General features: G+C 45.5%; 1 protein-coding gene across 2 annotated transcripts in view; it reads right to left on the bottom strand.

Moving 5' to 3' along the window:
- LOC122544340 (chloride channel protein ClC-Kb-like) overlaps positions 1–8,943 on the bottom strand; it is a 75,051-nt gene extending 66,108 nt beyond the window's left edge. For both annotated transcript variants that reach the window (XM_043683535.2, XM_043683534.2), the window contains exons 1-2: positions 8,506–8,943; positions 6,897–7,025 (exon numbers count right to left, since the gene is read on the bottom strand). In XM_043683535.2, coding sequence (XP_043539470.2) covers positions 6,897–7,025; positions 8,506–8,893 — 517 coding nt within the window. In that variant the 5' untranslated portion in view covers positions 8,894–8,943. The remainder of the gene's footprint in view (positions 1–6,896; positions 7,026–8,505) is intronic.
- Positions 8,944–20,913: the final 11,970 nt, after the last annotated feature.

Raw genomic sequence — 20,913 nt, forward strand, 5'->3', positions numbered from 1 at the left:
ACACACACGTGGCCCAATGAATTGAGAGCAAGGGTAGGCCATTAGGCCCTTTAAGCTTGCTTACTTTTCAGTAAGATCCTGGATGCTCTGTCTTAACACTATTTTCCCCCTCCATCTCCCCATAACCCTTGACCCACTTGTCGGTCAAGAATCTATTGACACCTGCCTTAAAAATAATTAATGAGTCCTGTCTCCACCGCTCTCTGGGGAAGACAGCTCCAAAGACTCGGAGCCGTGATCTTGTTGAATAGCAAAGCATTCTTGAGGGACCAAATGGCCTACCCCTGGGTCCTATTTCTTGTCTACTTATATAAAACCTTTCCTGACAAGATAACCATTCCCATCCCAGGATCTGTTGCGTGAACATTCTCTGAACTGTATTTAATATAAATTATTCCTTTCTTAATTGAGGAGACCAAAATTGTATAGAGTACTTTACATGTGGTCTCACCAATGTCCTGTTTGGCCATAGCAAAACATCTCTGCATTTATATTGCATCCCCCTTGCAATAATCGACAATATTCCAGGAACACACATGCAGGAATAGCTCCCTAAGGTTGCTCTGCCACTCAGTAAGATCATGGCTGATCCCGTGGCCTAACTCTAAATGCCTGCCTTGGGTCCATAGCCCTTGCTTAATAAAAATGTCTATCTCGGATTTAAATTCAACAAATGAATTAGCATCGACTGCCATTTGAGGAAGAGACTTCCCAACTTATACCACCTTTTGTGTGTTGAAGTGTTTTCTAACATCCCTCCTGAATGTTCTGGCCCTAATTCTTAGACCATGTCTCCTGGTTCTAGAATCTTAAATCAGTGCAAATAGTTTACTTTTATCTATGTCAAAAAGTGTACAGCTGGAAAAAACTCAGCCAGTCAGGCAGCATCTGAGGAGCAGGAGAGTCAACGTTTCGAGCAAATCACAATAGCAAGGTAACCTTGCAAAGTGGGTCACACTGGTTCTGCTGGCAGTCACCATGAGAGCTTTTGAAGGGCTCCCAAGGGTCCTCTGTGTTCTTCATATGATGTGAGCATCATTGACATGATTCCTGATGAAGAGCTTTTGCCCGAAACATCGACCCTCCTGCTCCTTGGATCCTGCCTGACCGGCTGTGCTTTTCCAGCGCCACACTTTTTGACTCTGATCTCCAGCATCTGCAGCCCTCACTTTCTCCATGGTCTTTCCCTGTTAATAACCTTCTAAATTCAAGAGAATAAAAGCCTAATTTGTCTAATCTCTCTTCATGAGTTAAGCTTGAAGTTGAGGTATTGTCCTTGTAAACCTATGTTGAACTCCCTCCAAAGCCCAAATATCCCTCCTATGGCGCAGTGTCAGTGCTCCAAGGATGCTCAATCTAGGGTTTTGTATGACTGCAGCACAACTTCTGCACCCCTACACTCCAGCCTTTTAGATTAGATTCTCTACAGTATGGAAACAGGCCCTTCAGCCCAAAAGGTCCGCAGCAACCCTCCAAAGAGTAACCCACCCAGACCCATTCCCCTACCCTATATATACAGTAGCACCTCAACATACGAACGACCCCATTCAAGAACAAGTCAGTTTACGAATAGGATTGTACGTAAAATATTGCTTCAATGTACATATGAAATTCAAGGCACGAACGAAGGTACGAACGCAAAAATCCCGTGTGCGACCACCTGGTTTCATTGTTCTGCTTTGCTATGCGCTTGTTGAACGCAAAAGCTCTCGGGCCCCGTGTGATCTCATTCAGTTCGTCTTTGGCGGGTGCGCTGTGAACAGCCATCCAAGCATTCTTACGCTATCCGAAAAATGGGAAAAATTTATTCAGTTTGCGAACTTTTCGGTTCACGAACCAGGTCCCAGAACGGATTAAGTTCATAAGTCAAGGCGCTACTGTACCTCTAACTAATGGACCTAACATTATGGGCAATTTAGCATGGCCAATTCACTTGGCCAGCTCAACTTTGGATTGTGGGAAGAAACCAGAGCACCCGGAGGAAACCCATGCAGACACGGGGAGAGTGTACAAACTCCACACAGACAGTCACCCGAGGCTAGAATCGAACCCGGGTCCCTGAGGCAGCAGTGCTAACCACTGAGCCAGCATGCTGCCCCAAAACCCCTTTAGATTTGCAGGCCAGCATTCCATTAGCCCTCTTGACTGTTTTCTGTACCTGTTTTGTGGCATTTTAGAGTTAGGCACCTGAACCCTCCAAATCTCACTGGACACCCGGTGTATTTGATTCAGTATCTTCGAGGAAATACCCTGATTGTTCCTCCCTCAGTCTGAAATGGATGATCTTGCGCCTGCTTGCATTAACAACCATCTGCCATAGCTCTGCCCATTCACCTAATCACATCAATATTTTGATGGAATTTTATGCTGCTGCCAATACTGTGTTTAATGCTGCCCAGTTGATGCCACCTGCAAACTCAACAACCCTACATTTGGTCCCTCCATCCAAATGATTGGTATAGTTCACAAATATCATATTAGGTATAATCATACTGGCCTGAAAATTACTTATCTATGCATCTTCATTGCTTCCTGTTCACCCAACCAATCCTTTGCTCATGCTAATACGTTACCCCCGACACCATGAGCTCTTATTCTGTGTAGTCACTACACTCCCTTGTCTTGGGTTTAAGTCATTCATAAGAATCATAGAGTCCCTACATTGTAAAGCATGCCATTCGGCCCATTGGGTCTGCACCGACCCTCCAAAGAGCACCCCACCCAGACCCTACCCCTGCATTTCCCATGGCCAATCCACCCTAACCTGCAGATCTTTGCACTGTCAGAGGAAAAAGGAGCACCCAAAGGAAACCCATGCAGACGATGGGGAGAACGTGCAAACCCCATACAGTCATTTGCCTGTGTGAAACAGGAGCCAGAGCAAAGCAAGATGGCTATAGCACTTATGGAATCAGTCCCTTATTTGGAAAAGAAGGAAGGGTAACATTCCAGGCTGTTGGGATTGCTCCAATTAACAAGATGGATTTACAGATATTGAGTTGGCATCTTCTGTGCCATGCCTCTCAGAGTGAAACCAGTCTCCTGCAACTGTCTTCACAGTTAAGGGTCTATTTATTCTATTCCAAAATCCATCGATAAGCCATGGTTATAACAATAGGTGTTCAGGAATGAAGGTAGAGACAGTCGACAACTTGACCTGAAGGACACCTGATGGGTTTTTACAGTAATTGACGATACTGTTATAATCACCATGACTGAGAAACCAGATTTCGTTCACTGAATTTAAATTCCACATGGCTGCTGTGGTGTATTGGGATCTGAAACTGCTTTAGCAGTGGCCAATATGACATTACCAATATGCCAACACCTACTGATCAATTACCAACTGCACTCCTGCGTTCTGACCTTTCGAGGTGGGCAGTGGCTTGGACTTGCCATTAACTCTTCGATAATATCTGAAAGCTTCTGCTTGTGTTTTTGCCTCCCCATGTTCTCAGGAGAGAGTCCAAGACATTTGTTAATTGAATAGCCAGGCTAATGGTATATTGACGAATGGTCTCTGGGTAAATAGCACCTGTGTTCCAGGTATCTTTTCTGTCAGTGCTTTCTCCAGCGATTGGCTGACTGAAGTGAAAACTATGTTCCTTCAAGTTTTCAAAATAGGCAGAGTATAGACCATACTTAACCACCCCGTGCTTGTAAAAGATAAAACAAATGCAAGGCATTAGATATGATTCTGTGATCGGGCATCCCATGCTGAATAGTTCCAAGTGAGCCAACAGCCCCACTATCAAACAAATATATTCTTGTATTAAACTGATGGGTGCAAAATGAGAAGTTTCAGAAACATCTCTCTCTTTCCAGCAATATTTCCTTTTTGTTTTAAAATTCCAACATGGCTAAAGAAGGACGTAACGTTGAACTTTTAACTTTATTTTTTCCTCTACTGGGTACCAAAAGTGACGCTAGGAATGCGAACATTCCACTGCACTCCTGTATCATTGGGCTTCAGCACATGTGACAATAAAACCTAATTCTACATTATCTGTTCCCCTTAATATCTTGAACATGAGAGGGGGAAGTGGCAGTATTGGCATTGTGGTAATGTTAGTAATCCTGAGGAGAAAGTGAGGACTGCAGATGCTGGAGATCAGAGCTGAAAAATGTGTTGCTGGAAAAGCACAGCAGGTCAGGCAGCATCCATTCCTGAAGAAGGGCTTATGCCCGAAACGTCGATTCTCCTGCTCCTTGGATGCTGCCTAACCTACTGCACTTTTCCAGCAACACATTTTTCAATTAGTAATCCTGAGGCCCAGGTTAAAACTCTGAAGAATATTAGGGATGGAAACCTGCCGTCTTTATCTGACCTGGCACATATGTACCTCCAGGCCCACAACGATGAGGCTGACTTCAACTGCTCTCTGAAGTGAACCCTCAGCTCAAGGGGCAATTAAGGATGGCAACAAACGCTGGTCCAGGTCAGTGATGGGTGAAAATGAGGACTGCAGATGCTAGAGATTAGATTGGAAAAGCACAGCAGGTCAGGCAGCATCCGAGGAGCAGGAAAATTGACGTTTCGGGCAAAACCCTTTCATCAGGAATCATGCCCACATCACATGAAGGAACCGTGGAAACCCTGCAAAAGCTCTCAGCGTGACTGCCAGCAGAACCACATTGCAAGGTTATCTTGCTAGTGTGATCTGCCCCTCAGATTACCCAATGGAGGTCCACCAAGATAAGTAGGAAATCCTTTTACAGGAATTGGGTAGCTCTGGCAAGGCCAATATTTGTTGCCCTCCCAAATCAGAGTGGCTCACCACGCCATTTACCGGCCTACCCATTTGCTGTGGGTCTGAAGTCACATGTAGGCAAAATCAGGGAAGGACAGCAGATTTCTTTCTCTAAAGGGCATTAGTGAACCAGATAGATTTTAAACAACAACTGATGATACAGTCATAGAGGTCTGCAGCATGGAAACAGGCCCTTCGGCCCAACTTATCCATGTTGCCCAGGTTTCACAATTAATTAGTTCTATTTGCCTGCGTTTGGTCCATACCCCTCCATACCTTTCCCATCCATGTATCTATCTAAATGTTTCTTAAACAATGATATTGTACTTGTCTCCACCACTACTTCTGGCAGTCTTCTCCAGGCACTCACCACCCTCTGTGCGGTGGTTGTCTTGATGGTCATCATGCTGACCATTACTGAGACTAGCTACATACAATTCCCAGATGCACTCATTGAACTGAAGTTTCACCAGCTGCCAAATATTAACCACCACATTGCTTTGGGACTGGAGTGACACCTAGGTCAGACCAGGTAAGGACAACAGATTTCTGTCCCTAAAGGACATTTGTGAACTATATGATTTTTTTTAATGACCGTTGTCATGGCTCATCATGCCGGATTTTATGAAATGCATTTAAATTTCACCGGCTGCTGTGTTGGGATTATGAATTTACATCCCCAGAATATTAGTCTAGACCTGTGGATTATTAACCCCCTCAAATTAAACTGCATAAATATAGAGGACTAACTGTTACTATCTCTAAGCCATTGGAGTTTTGTGGCCATATCTGAGCACCATGGGTGAGGAAGGATGACAAGCCTTTGAAGGGGGTGCAGAGAGGTACCATTAATGAGGGACTTTGACTATATGGAGAAACACCAAAAGTTGAGTTTTGGCAGGACCCTGAACAATATGGATGTAAAGAGGGATCTTGAGGTTCAAGACCATACCACCCTGAAAGTGGCCACACAGGTATCTTTACCACAGGGTGGTAAAGAAGGCCTTTGACATGCTTGCACTTATTGGTCAGAGAATTGAGTACAAGAGTCAGGATGTCATGTTGTACCTTTATAAGACTTCAGTTCAGCCACACTTGCGTTCAATTCTGGTCGCCACATTACAGGAAAGATGCAGAGGCTTTGGGAAAGGTGCAGAAAAGGATGTAGCCTAGATTAGAGGGTATGAGCTATAAGGAGAGGCTAGAAAAACTCAGGTTGTTTTCTCTGGAGCAGCAGCAGCTGAGGGGAGGCTTGATAGAAATCCATAAAATTAAGAGAGGAACAGATAGGGTTGACAGTCAGAATCTTTTTCCTGGAGTTGAAATGTCTAATACTAGGGGGTATGCATTTACGGTGAGAGGGGGAAGGCTCAAAGGAGATGTGAGGGGCAAGTTTTTTTATACAGAGGGAGGTAGGAGTCTGGAACACATTGCGGGATGGCGGTGGAGAAGGATATGATAGGAACATTTATGGGGCTTTTAGATAAGCACATGAACATGCAAGGAATGGAGGGATATGGACCAAGGACAGGCAGAAGGGATTAGTTTCATTTGGCACATGGTTGGGCATGGTGGCGGAGGGAGGGGGTGCATTCCTATGCTTTACTGTTCCACACTTCCTGCAACAGGGGAAACCAACGGGCGATTTAACTGAGGTCTTGAAAATTGTGAGGGCTTTTGATAGAATAACCAAGGAGAGATTGTTTCCACTTGCAAGGGGATCAGTAACCATAGGGACAGAGTTTCCAATCAATGGCAAGTAATCCAGACTCGAGATAAGGCCAATTTCTTTTTTTTTTAAAAGCGGTGAGTGGTTGTGATCTGGAATGCACTGCCTGAAAGGGCGGTGGGTGCAGATTCAATAGGAACTTTCAGAAGGGGAAATCAGAGAAATAATAAAAAAGGAAAATATTACTCTGAGGCTCTGGGAAAACAACAAGGGGAGAGAGGGCGACTGATGAGCTCTGAGCTGGCACAAGTTGGCTGGGCTGAATGGCTTCCGTCTATGCTGTGTGACTCAATGGTAGAATTAAAATACCTTTTCCCTGACATGAATTTTCAAGCTAGTATTTCCAAGTTGTTGCTATACGACAGGAAGTAAAGACTTAGAGACAATTTCTCATCCAGCAGAAAATCCTTTGTTACCTCTCTGAAATTTTGAAGTGATCACGTCCAGGCTGAAGCTAATGGTGGCCATGAACATACCCAGCAGGAAAAGAAAAATCCAATCCTCTCCGAATTTCAGGATCTGCTTCCGTACTGATAGTATGAACGCTGTAATGGAACAGTACACATCAAAGCCAGGATCAGCTCCCAGACCATTATCAAACTTCAGGGCTCTTGTCAATTGAAATGCTGCATTGAGCAATGCTTGGACCATTCACTGCGGGGCAGTGGGATTGGATTGAGATTGAAGCAGGGCCATGGAGAGAGAGTGGGGCTGTGGAATTGGTTTGGGATTGATACAGGGCTACAGGGAGGGAGCAGGGCAGTGGGATTAGTTTGAGGATTGATACTGGGCTACAGGGAGGGAGCAGGGCAGTGGGGTTAGTTTGGGGGTTGATACAGGGCTATGGGGAGAGACTGGGGCAGTGGCGTTAGTTTGGGGATTGATACAGGACTATGGGGAGAGAGCAGGACAGTGGGGTTAGTTTGGGGATTGATACAGGGCTATGGGGAAAAAGCGGGACAATAGGATTAGTTTGGGGGTTGATACAGGGCTATGGGGAGAGCCTGGCAGTGGGGTTAGTTTGGGGATTGATACAGGACTATGGGGAGAAAGCGGGACATAGGATTAGTTTGGGGAGAGCGAGGCAGTGAGGTTAGTTTGGGAATTGATACAGGGTTATGGGGAGAATGTGGGGCAGTGGGATTAGTTTGGGGATTGATACAGGGCTATGGGGAGAGAGAGCGGGGCAGTGGGATTAGTTTGGGAATTGATACAGGGCTATGGGGAGAGAGACCGGGGCAATGTGTTTAGTTTGGGGATTGATACAGGTCTATGGAGAAAGCAGGGCAGTGGGGCCTGTTTGGGGATTGATACAGAACTATTGGGAGAGCAGGACAATGGAATTAGTATGGGGATTGATACAGGATCATGGGGAGAGAGTGGGAAGTGTGATTGGTTTGGGGATTGATACAGGGCTATGGGGAAAGGAGGGCAGTGCGTTTAGTTTGGAGATTGATGCAGGGCTATGGAGAAAGCAGGGCAGAGGGTTTAGTTTGGGGATTGATTTAGAGCTATGGGGAGAGAGGAAGGCAGTGGGATTAGTTTGGGGATTGATACAGGGCTATGGGGAGAAAATGGGGCAGTTGGATGGGTTTGGGGATTGATACAGGATCATGGGGAGACAGTGGGGAGTAGGATTGGTTTGGGGTTGATACAGGATAATGGGTTTAGTTTGGGGATTGATATGGAGCTATGGGGAGAGAGCAGGACAGTGGGATTAGTTTGGAGATTGATACAGGATCATGGGGAGAGAGTGGGAAGTGGGATTGGTTTGGGGTTGATACAGGGCTACGCGGAGGGAACGGGGCAATGGGATTGGTTTGGGGATAGATACAGGGCTATGGAGAAAGCAGGGCAGTGGGATTGGTTTGGGAATTGATACAGGGCTATGGGGAGAGCACGGGGCAGTGGGATTGATTCTGGATTTTGCAAGTAACGGCGCGAGGATGACTGGCCGAATGGCCACTGTCCATGCTTTGACACCTGACACTGTTCGCCTGACCAATGCCTCACGGTTCAACTTACGTTTCAAGATCTTGAGTATCCTCTGCACCGCCTTTCTGGTCGCGCTCTGCCCCTCATCGGCTGGTAGGTAGCGTTTGTAGGAATCATGGCTCTCCTCAGCGCCCTCCTGCTCCAAATTCTCGCCCTCCCTCTCCGTCCCACCGGCCTGGGACTGGCTGTCAGGCTCCACCGTCTCGATCTGCGCCTCATCTTTATCCAGGTCGTTCTTCTCCGAATAGGGAGGCATCCCCAGCATGAAACCTCCGGCCTTGGAGTACACTCCTGACTGTGACTGACCTGAGGCCTGGAATCCTCTGAGTGTCTTTGCAGCAGAAGGGTGTAATGGCTGATCCCTTTTTTTTAATATAACCCGGCCTCGGTAATCAAACTCTAGATCAAACCAGCCCATTCTGACCTCCTTGCCTCACTCGATTGGTTACTTTTTTTTCAAGAAGTTGCTGCAAGGACTCTGTGTCTGTGTGTGTTTTTATCACAAAGAGTCAGTCCGATTACAAAGTGCTTCAGCGCAAAAGTTGGAATGAGTCAGGAGTCACTGCTGAACATTAACCTCGTGCCTGAGCTCTTCTGATTTCTTTCATTTTGCCTGGCCTTATAAAGGGCCCTCCACTGTGATAATCCTACACAGCAGCAGCTGGCATTATGATGGAGAAACAGTTGATCCTCCCCAGAGTTGGTGACGTGGTAATCGATGTCCCTAACCTTCCCCCCACCGTGGTGCCCAGTGACACAGCGCAGGCTTCCCTCTTCTCCCATGTCGCTTGGCCACCTCTATCTGTATGGAATCGAGTAGTCTGTGGTAACGCCACACCTTTCGACGCCACCTACCCTGCCCCCCAGACTGCACCCTGCTCCTTCTGCGGGTACCACGCGACCAAGGAAGGTCTCGCTGAGGGAGGCCAGTTGTTCACATGCAGCTCAAAGAGGGTTTTTTTTGTTGGGAGGGGGTGTTGTGTTTAAGGGGGCAAATGTTGGCCTAGGAACCCTGGGTGAAACCCTTCTCTGGAAATGTTCTTACAAATCGACCCGCAATGTGGAGCTTCCTTGATACTACCATGGAGGCTAGGCGGAGGTGGGTACTGCAGATGCTGGAGATTAGAGGCAAGACGAAGGGCTTTTGCCCGAAACGTCGATTTTCCTGCTCCTCAGATGCTGCCTGACCTGTTGTGCTTTTCCAGCACCACTCTACTACTTAGAGACTGTTAGCCTAGAAGCAGAGGGTCACAGTCTAAGGATGAGGGGTGACCTTATAGAGGTTTATAAAATCATGAGAGGAAAAGATAAAGTGAATGGCAGGTGTCTTTCCCTAGGTTGAGGGATTTATGACTAGGGAGCATTTTTTTAAGGTGAGAGTAGGAAGATTTTAAAAAGACATGAGGGACATTTTTCTTTGGAGTGGTTCGCGTCTGGAATGAACTTCCAGAGGGAGTTGTGGATGTGGGTACAGTTACAATGTTTAAAAGATATTTGGATGAGCACGTAAGAAATTCTTGGAGGGATAGGGACCAAATACGGACAGGTGGGACTAGCTTAGTTTGGGATTATGGTCAGCGTGGACCGAGGGGTCTGTTTCCCTGCTGTATAATACAGGGCCAATTAGGACTGCGACAAGGAGAAATGTCTTCACCCAGAGAGTGGGAAGCCTGTGGAATTCTCTGCCATGGAAAGTAGTTGAGGCCAAAACATTGAATGTTTTCAATAAGGAGTTAGATTCCATTCTTGGGGCTAAACAGATTAAATGGGGGAGAAAGTAGGAGTAGGGGACTGAGTTGGATGATCAGCCATGATCATGTTGAATAGAGAAGCAGGTTCAAAGGACTGAATGGCTTACTCCTGCTCCTATTTTCTATATCTATATGTTTCTTTCTATATGCCTCTTTCTGGAATAGATTTGAACTCACAACAGTCATTGGGTGAGAGATGAGAGAGCTCCACACCAAGGCCAACACAAAACCTCCCAATATTGAAACATGCATTTTTTAAAAGAATTACTGAATCTTCTCAGATGTTCACCAGCAGTCAAGACTTGGTAATAGGTACCAACCATTTGCCCTCCCTTGACTTGGATGTTTTGACTTGACAATCTCCAACCTTCTGGACTCAGCCTTGACTTCAATAATTAAAACTCACACAATAACAAGTTTATTTGGAAGCACTAACGTTTGGAACTCCAGGAGTGGCGCTCCGAAAGCTAGTGCTTCCAAATAAACCTGTTGCTGTGTTTCTGTGGTGTACATCATTGGGACGGCATGGTGGCTCAGTGGTTAGCACTGCTGCCTCACAGCACCAGGGTCCCAGGTTTGATTTCCGCCTTAGGCGACTGTCTGTGTGGAGTTTGTACATTCTCTCCGGGTGCTCCAGTTTCCTCCCACAGTCCAAAGGTGTGCAGGTCAGGTGAATTGGCCATGCCAATTTGCCCGTAGTGTTAGGTGCATAAGTCAGAGGGAAACGGGTCTGGGTGGTTTACTCTTCGGAGGGTCGGTGTGGACTTGTTGGGCCAAATGACCTGATTCCACACTGTAGGGAATCTAATCTAATCGCTATGACTCTATGTTGGTCTGTAACCTAGTGTTGTGTGATTTATAACTTAGTTCACCCCAGTCCAACACCGGCACCTCCAAGTCTTGACTTCAGTACTTTGACATCAAAGCCTCTCCCTCTGTTTGTTTCTTTTTCACTACATCAGGATTGTTTTAAACTATTTTTTCTTGATCCCTTTAGTTCAGGTGGTGTGGTAGCAATGTCACTGGATTAGTAATCCAAGAATAATAGTTGTCAAGGGATACAGGTTCAAACCCTACCGTGACAGTTATTGGAATGAATTAATTAATCTGGGACAGAAAGCTAGCCTCAATGACTATCAATTGCTGTAAAAGCCCACTTGGCTCAATCATGCGCTTTCGGGAGAGAAACCTGCCCTCCTTAAACAGGTTGAGATTTGAAACCGTGAGCCATGAGGTTGACTTTCAACTCCCTCTTAAATGGCCAAGGGAGCCACTTAGCTCAAAGGCAATTTGAGATGGCAACAAATGTTAGCCTTGCCAGCAATACCCAAATCCTGTGAAAGAATTCAGTGAAGAGTTATTGACCTGAAACCGTAATCCTGTTTTTCTCTCGGCAGAGGTTACTTGACCTGTTGAGTGTTTCCAGCGCTCTCTGCTTTAATTCCTAACCTGTCTTCTGACCTAAGATGGTCATATACCCAAATGCACAAAAACATGCCCAACACTTACACAAGCAAACTGACACACACACACATGCATTTCCCATTAGTTGCACTGGTGATCCGGGTCAAAGCCCTGGCTGATTTGCTTTCCCTTTCTCTGGAACCAGGCCAGGCCAGTGTATCCCAGTATCCCTGTATGTTTGAGTTGGGGGTGTGAGGTGAGATAGAGAGAGCGATAGAGAGAGAGAGAGAGAGAGAGATGTGGAGCCACAGCAAATAGCTTGATCCTTAAAACAGGGAAACAATTTAGGAACTGGAGAGATTTCTGTGGAGGTTTGACATGGGTGCATTTTGGCCAACAAAGAGCTTACTTAATTCCGAATTTATTACACCTGGGAAAATTGAAAACAAGATTAAGACCCTGCAGAATTTGCGTGAGCAAACTCCAGCCATTTAATCTTCGAATTCCTGGCTGCAACATGCTTGTAAAGTCAGTGTGCTTGTAGTACTGAGCTCCTCTCTACTTGCCTGGGAACTGTGGCTTGCCAGTGCCATTTACCACCTTACTCAAACAGAACTTGTCCTAGCTCTGAGGCTTGGCAACTGAGTGTTCAAGCCACCTGACCAAAGAGGGGATGAGCAGGGCTGGAAATGTAATGCTTGCTGATTGACCATCAGCCATGCCTCAATTTGAGAGTGACACCCACTTGGGCTCTGTTGAGTGTCTTCAAGTGACAGGACAGGTCTGTGAGTCTTTGGGCTGTGGGATCTAGACCGCAGGATTATCTTTACTCCCCTGCTGCCGCTCTGCCTCATCGTTGAAGATTTTCGGACTCAAAGTGTGAAGCAGCTTAATAAACAACTTGGCACCATTTTGAACCATTTGTTGCCAACTGCACCCAGTCATTAATGTCAATGATGTCACACAGGGAGGACAGCCTCAGTGTAATCTATATAGAGTCAAGATTAGAGTGGTGCTGGAAAAGCACAGCAGGTCAGGCAGCATCCGAGGAGCAGGAAAATCGACGTTTCGGGCAAAAGCCCTTCACTCAGCCCAAAACATCGATTTTCCTGCTCCTCCGATGCTGCCTGACCTGCTGTGCTTTTCCAGCACCACTCTAATCTTGACTCTAATCTCTAGCATCTGCAGTACCCACTTCTGCCTAGTAGTGGGCGTCATGGTGGCACAGTGGTTAGCACTGCTACCTCACAGTGCCAGAGACCTGGGTTCAATTCCCACCTCAGGCGACTTTCTGTGTGGAGTTTGCACATTCTCCCCGTGTCTGTGCGGGTTTACTCCCACAATCCAAAAATGTGCAGGTTAGGTGAATTGGCTATGCTAAATTGCCCATAGTGTTAGATGTAGGGGAATGGGTCTGGGTGGGTTGTGCTTTGGCGGGTTGGTGTGGACTTGTTGGGCTGAAGGGCCTGTTTCCACACTATAAGTAACCTAATCTAAAAATCTATATAGACCCAACCATTGGCACTATACACTCAGTCATCTAGCTCGGATGGCAGAGAGTAAGGACGTCAGTTGAGGGTCAGTCAATAATGACTGCATTTATGTAGCCTCCTTAATGATGTAACCAACCTTGAGGAGGGTTGCCAAAGCAAACCGAAAACTGTATGAGCCACAGTTTACAACAGATGACCTAACGTCAGATCAGCTTTAAGGAGCATTTTAAAGTAGAACTGAGAGAATGCAGAGAGTTTTCAAGAGGGAATCCCAGAGTTTGAGGCCCCAAGTAGCTGAAGGCAATGGTGGAACAATGGAAATCGAGGGGATGAGGATGTTTGAAAGTTATAAAGTTGACACAATTCAAAGTCCAAGTACAGGAAAAGACGAGGTATAAATAGAGACACCGGAGACCACCAACATGTTAGCAAAAGAGGTAGCCACCCAAGGCAGCTTGTCCATACTGTCTCTTTGGAAGAGCTGTTTAATTCACTATGCTCTTCACCCACGTCCCTGTGAATAGAATCCCTACAGTGTGGAAGCAGGCCATTCGGTCCATCAAGTCCACACTGACCCTCCAAAAAGTATCAGCTTGGCCAATCCACCCTGACCTGCACACCTTTGCACGGTGGGAGGAAACCGGAGCACCCGGAGGAAACCCATACAGACACAAGGAGAACTTGCAAACTCCACACAGACAGTCGCCTGAGGGTGGAATCAAGCCTGGGTCCCTGGTGCTGTGAGGCAGTAGTACTAACCACTGAACCACCGTGTCACAATGCCATATTCAAACTCCCTTTCCAGATTATAGTCCAACAGGTTTAATTGAAAGCACTGTGTTCTCTGGCTGTGATAAAGGAATGGGACTTGCCATGAATTAAGACGGGGCAGCAAAGTTTTAGATGACAGATGACAGAGGGTAGAATTGGGCAGACACACGGCTAACCAAGATGTGAACGAAATGATCACACAGGGGCGATGTTGTGCACGTAGAAATAGGTAGTTTTAATGATGGTGGAAAAGCACAGTAGGTCAGGCAGCATCCAAGGAGCAGGAAAATCGACATTTCTTGCAAAAGCCCTTCATCAGGAATCCAGGCCAGGCAGCATCTGAGGAGCAGGAAAATTGGCGTTTCGGCTTTTGCCCAAAACGCCAATTTTCCTGCTCCTCGGATGCTGCCTGGCCTGCTGTGCTTTTCCAGCACCACTCTGATCTCCAGCAGCTACAGTCCTCACTTTCGCCCAGTTTTAATGACGGCATGATTACCAGTTTTGGAAGTTCCAGAGGACCTCTAACATATCTCAGGCTTTTGTCAGAGGGAACTGCACATTTCCACAATGCTTTGTGTGATTTCCCTCTTAAAGGATTTAACCTTAAAGGCTGTGTCTGCTGACACTTATTCACTTCCACCTTTGAGAGAGCACTAATCCAGAAAGGTGTATGTATATGATTCCAGCAATGTGACATCCAATGATGTTATACCCAAATGCATTGCATGTGAATGTTCAGTCACACCCCCTTTCTGTCCACCATTTAAATACATGAAATTAGCACACCAGTATGTGGTGTCAATAGACACAGCCAATTTTGAAATTATGGTTCCCTTCATCCCTTTAGAGAAAACATTTCCCCAGTGCATCTACTTTCTCTCAAACCCACACTGTCCTGAACCTTTTAAATTCCATAAGGAATGCAGTTCAACTTTGTGCAGCCTGACTTCGTCAGGCCACAGGGTGCGACAAGTCAGAGTAGGCCCCAATCTCCAAGCATTCGCAGCTTTTAGTTGCTATGGCAACAGAGAGGGCCACTCTAACAGGAATTGCAGTTCCCCTGGCTCTTGGCCTACACCTTCCTCCTCACCCCATCCCACCCACAACAAAGTGGCCGGAATAACACAAGTGTTGACCGAGTTTAAAAGAAAAATTTTCAGCAGTTAATAAATACCAGGGGAGCTGCTTATTAAAGCCATTCAGGAAATGGGGGAGGGAATACTGGGCTCCTCGTGCTTCGCAATACATTCATTCAATGATCACAAATGGAAGCAAATGTTTAAAAGTTCCTTTAATTTCTTTGTATGGCATTTTCTCTGCTTCATTTTCAGCCTTGGCTCTCATCTGTCCTGTTGCCACTGATGCCTTTTTCATTGCTTTCTTAAGCTCCACGTTTCTTGGATGATAGACTGGATATCCAACAATGGAGAGGCAGTGTCTTTGATTCTCTTCACTCCCACTTCTGCATTCATATTTTTCAAAAACCTCTCCAATATCCTGGTAAAAACTGGAAGGTTATGCTGTACAGGGTGTTAGTGAGGCCACACCTGGAGTACTGTGTGCAGTTTTGGTCTCCTTACTTGAGAAAGGACCTACTGGCTCTGGAGGGGGTGCAAAGGAGGTTCACTTGGTTGATTCTGGAGTTGAGAGGATTGGCTTCTGAGAGATTGAATAGATTGGAACTATAATCATTGGAATTGAGAAGAATGAGGGAGGATCTTCGAGAAACATTTAAAAATATGAAGGGAATACATGAGATAGAAGCAGGAAGATTGTTTCCACTGGCAGGTGAAACTAGATCTGTGGGGCATAGCCTCAAAATAAGGAGGGGAGCAGATTTAGAACTGATTTGAGGAGGAACGTCTTTACCCAAAGGGTTGTGAATTCCCTATCCAGTGAAGCAGTTGAGGCTACCTCGTTGAACGTTTATAAGGCAGAGGTAGATAGATTTTTGAACAGTAAAGGAATTAAAGGTTATGGTGAGAGGACAGGTAAGTGGAGCTAAGTATACAAAAAGATCAGCCATGATCTTGTTGAATAGCGGAGTAGGCTCGAGGGCCCAGATGACCTACTCCTGCTCCTACTTCCTATGTAATTTTGTGGAAATCCCTGGTTTCTTTAAAAGGTGTCATTAGTAGGTCACTGGGGGCATTGAGAGTCTTTTGTTTAAACAAGACTTCCTAAAAATCACATGACTGGTGGTCATGATTTGGAGGTGCCGGAGTTGGACTGGGGTGTACAAACTAAAAAATCACACACTTGGTTATAGTCCAACAGTGTGCTTATTTGGAAGCACACTAGCTTTCGGAGCACTGCTCCTTCATCAGGCGGTTGCTGGAGAATAAGGTTGTAAGACACGGAATTTATAATACAAGTTTACAGTGTGATGTAGCTGAAATTATATATTGAAAAAGACCTGAATTGTTTGTTAAGTCTCTCATCTTCTGGAATGACCATGTTGGTTTCAGTTATTTTATATGTAAATCACAAAACTTTTACATTCTCGAGTGAACTTTAACAACTGGTGTCATGTCGGCCCAGATAATGTATTGAAGGTGTTAGCTCCCTGTGTGAGGCTGTCTCTGCCACAATGGTCAGACTGATTCTAATCTAAAAACCGCATTTACAGAATCTTACATGGATTCACGTAACCAACAGAAACCAGAGAACTGAAACCAACATGGTCATTCTAAAAGATGAGAGACTTAACAAACAATCCAGGTCTTTCTCAATATATAATTTCAGTTACATCACACTGTAAACTTTTTCTATAAATACCGTGTCTTAGAGCTTTTCTCCACAATCACCTGATGAAGCAGCAGTGCTCCGATGACTGGTGGTAACTGCTTGTGTTACCATGGGCCTTTGTTGGAGCTGATCTTCGCACGTTGACTGGGTGGAGAATGCTTTGTTATCTAGTCTTCATCTGGGGGACAAGAAGCCTGCGAGGAAGAGCTACCTGGCTGATCTCTCCCACTTCTGAGAAGAATACCCTCTACACCAGTTCAGGATGAAATCGATTTGTTCTTCTGAAAGAGTCATTGAACGAAGCTTGTATTTCCTGAGCAAGACACATCTTAGACTTGACCCCATGTGCCAAGACAACAGACTCCATAATAATCCACGCTTTATCCTTTTGTCTCACGGGTAACCTATTAGTTAATGTGTTGTTTTGTCAGAAAGCCAACCTTAGCAGAGAAATTTGTTTTTTTTTTGGCTCTTTCATATTACCAAGTGTGTTTATTAACTAATTCCTGCATTTTCATCGAATACATTTTGCTTTGATAATAAACCTATAATTACATTTGTTAAGTAACTTCGATGACAGATCTTGTTGTTTGAAACCTGATATAGACAAGGTATTTAATTGGTCACGGTGGTAACTGGAAAAACCAGTATGGCACGATAGCAATACTGAATACCTCCAGTCTCGGTCAACTTGGTCAAAACCACTGTGCACGGTGGCACAGTGGTTAGCACTGCTGCCTCACAGTGCCAGAGACCCGGGTTCAATTCCTGCCTTGGGCAACTGCCTGTATGGAGTTTGCAAATTCTCCCCGTGTCTGCGTGGGTTTCCTCCCACAGTCCAAAGATGTGCAGGTTAGGTGAATTGGCCATGCTAAACTGCCCCTAGTGTTAAGTGTAGGGGAATGTGTCTGGTTGGGTTGCTCTTCGGATGGTTGATGTGGACTTGTTGGGCCGAAGGGCCTGTTTCCACACTGTAAGTAATCTAATCTAAACCTCCTTCTCACTTCCTACTGTGGGAAACACGACAGAATCTCTGCAATGCAGAAAGAGACTATTCAGCCATCAAGTCCACACCAACCCTCTGAAGAACATCCCCTCCAGACCTACGCTACTACCTTCTCCCTGTAACCCCATATTTCCCATGGCCAATCCACCTAACCTGCACATCTTTGGACTGCGGGAGGAAACCAAGGCACACAGAGGAAACCCATATAGATACGGGGAGAATATGTAAACTCCACGCTGACAGTCACCCAAGGGTGAGATTGAACCCAGGTCCCTGGCGTTGTGAAGCAGCAGTGCTAACCACTAAGCACCCAAAGCTTTTGTAGCTACCTTTTTGTGATTTACGAGTGACATGGTGACTCAGTGATTAGCACTGCTGCCTCACGGTGTCAGGGACTTGGGTTCGATTCCACCCTCAGGTGTCTGCGTGGTGCTTGCACATTTTCTTGTGTCTACATCGTGTTACGACACAACTGTAAACCCTTCTGCTAATTAAACCAAACACACATTACGGGCAGCACGGTGCCTCAGTGATTAGCACTGCTGCTTCACAGCACCAGGGACCCGGGTTCGAGCCCTACTTCAGGCAACTGTCTGTGTGGAGTTTGCACATTCTCTTAGTGTCTGCGTAAGTTTCCTCCGGGTGTTCCGGTTTCCTCCCACAGTCCAAAGATGTGCAGGGCAGGTGACTTGACCATGGGAAATTGCCCATAGTGTTACATCCGTTAGTCGGGGTAAATAGAGGATAGGGGAATGGGTCTGGGTGGTTACTCTTCAGAGGGCCGGTGTGGATCTGTTGGGCCAAACGGCCTGTTTCCATACTGTAGGGAATGTAATGTAATCTAACCACACAGAAAAGCTCATTTTGCCTTGTAATCTGTTAAAGTAGGAGTGACAGAGAACTACCTAAATTCCACTATTTAAAGAAAAAATAACAATTTTATTATTTAACTCTAAAAGTGAACATTAAACAATAACCATTTACAACTCTGTGCCTCCTTTTTCTTGTTATCTACCTCCCACCCTTTAACAATATACTGATCCAATAAAAGCCCCTATTAAATTTACAGTGACTCAATTTTCAAAACCAGACAGGGTTCCGGTCGTTTCCGGTGTCGGTCTTCCTGTTTGTAGATCTTCCTGGGTCGTCTTTGGTCTTCTGCTGCAAAGATGTTTCATATGAAAAGGGTACCTTTAACAGAGAGTGTGGTGAATCGCAATCTTTCAATGGCAGTTGGTCCTCTTTCTGGCTAACTGTCCAAAATGTCTGCTTTAAAAAAGCCCAAACATTGATTTTCTCATTGGTTCAATGTTGTCAAAACACTAAAATTCAAATTAGATTAGGTTTTAGTATCTTGGGGCATAATTTAAGCTGATTGGTTAAATTTGAACTGCTGTGAAAACAACCAGTATCTAGATTATAGCCAAAATGTTACATCTTTCAATTTTCCAGCACACTCTGTGACATGACAGGTGCTTGCCTGCTTTGACTCTCTCTTAAAAGTAAAGTACATACCTTCAACCTTCATAACAATGGGTTTCCTCCCATAGTCCAAAGACGCACAAGTGGATTGGCCATGCTAAAGTGCCCAGAGTATCCAGGGCTGTGCAGGTTGGGTGTATTAGCCATTAGAAATGCAGGGATACAGGGATGAGGTAGGATGCTCTTCGGAGGTTCAGTGCAGATTCAGTGGGCTGAATGGCCTGCTTCCACAATCTCGAGATTCTATGATCTGAGTTCAGTGGGCAATATTGAAGGCAAATTGACTACTGGCCTTTTTTTTTTAAAAAAAGAGAAATGGAATATGAAAATGGGCAAGTCATACCAAAATGATATAAGGCACTAATCAGATCAACGCTGAAATGCTGCTACTAAACAGTTTTGGTCCCCTTATCTAAGGAAAAATATACTGGCATTGGAGGCAATCCAGACAAGGTTCAGTGGGTTGATGTCAGTATGGAGGAATTTTCTTTTGAGGAGATGGTAAGCAGAATGGACCTGTATTCAGGAGATTGAATCTCCAGCATCTGCAGTTCTGAGTGGATAAAGAGTGGAACTGGCAAAAGCACAGCAGGTTAAGCAACATCAGAGGAGCAGGGGAAATCGAAGGAACCTTTCGTCAGGAGTTGCACTCATTAGAGTTTACAAGAATGAGGGGTGACCTTACTGAAACATTTAAGATTCTTACGGGACTTGACGGGCTAGATGTGAAGAGGTTGTTTCCCCTTGTGGGAGAGTCTAGGACCAGACGTAACCGCACTATGAGGGTTTGTACTTTAAGTCAGAGGAGGAATTTCTCCTCTTTGAGGGCAGTCAATCTGTGAAATTCTTTCTGACAAGGCAAGGTCATCAAGGCTGCGATAGACAGATTTTTTAATGAAGAAGGGGATTAAAGGTCATGGGGAAAAGGCAGGAAAGCAGAGTTGAGGATGATCATATTCGGAGAGCATACTTGATCGGTTGAATGGCTTACTTCTGTTCCTGTGTCTTATGGCCTTATCTGCTGAGGAGACCTAGTGAATGTCTCTGCAGTTCATCCACAATTTTGTTTCCAAGTGACGAATTATGATCCTGTCAGAAGCAGGAAGGTCATTTCCAGCAATATCTCCAACCAGTATTAACAAACCAACTCAATTCCTAGGTGACATTGCAATTACAGAATAAACAAGGCTCTGAGTCAAGGCTGCACCAAGCAGTTGGTGCTGGTATTGAACCAAGACTAACTGATCCTCAGCTGACGCTCTGCACGCACAGGGGATCTTGCAGCAAATGTGTTCCCTGGTAGCTGCTGCCTTGTCCTTCTAGCGGGGTGTAGAGGTCACACTGCATTTTGTAGATAATACACATTGCTGCTGTGTGCATTAGTGGTGGAAGGAGTGAACATGTGAATGTTTAAGGTGGTGGATGGGGTGCAAATCAAGCAGGCCACTTATCCAATGTGGTGTCAAGCTTCTTGAATGTCGTTGGAGCTGCATTCATCCAGGTCAGTGGGGAGTATCCCATCACACTTCTGACTTGTGCCTTACAGACAGTGCATGGGCTTTGGGAAGCCAGGAGGTGAGTCACTCTTTAAAATTTGCAACACTGGCAGACAAGGTGGTTAAGAAGGAGTTTAGCACGCTTGCCTTCGTTGCTCAGACCTTTGAGTACAGGATTTGGGACGTCATGTTGAGTTTGTACAGGACATTGGTGAGGCCTCTTCTGGAGCACTGTGTCCAGTTCCGGTCGCCCTGTTATAGGAAGGATATCATTAAATTGGAGAGGG

This window comes from Chiloscyllium plagiosum, unplaced genomic scaffold (genome assembly GCF_037043375.1).
Source record: "Chiloscyllium plagiosum isolate Xiang-an unplaced genomic scaffold, Cpla_swu_hap1 HiC_scaffold_44, whole genome shotgun sequence".
Classification (NCBI taxonomy): domain Eukaryota; kingdom Metazoa; phylum Chordata; class Chondrichthyes; order Orectolobiformes; family Hemiscylliidae; genus Chiloscyllium; species Chiloscyllium plagiosum.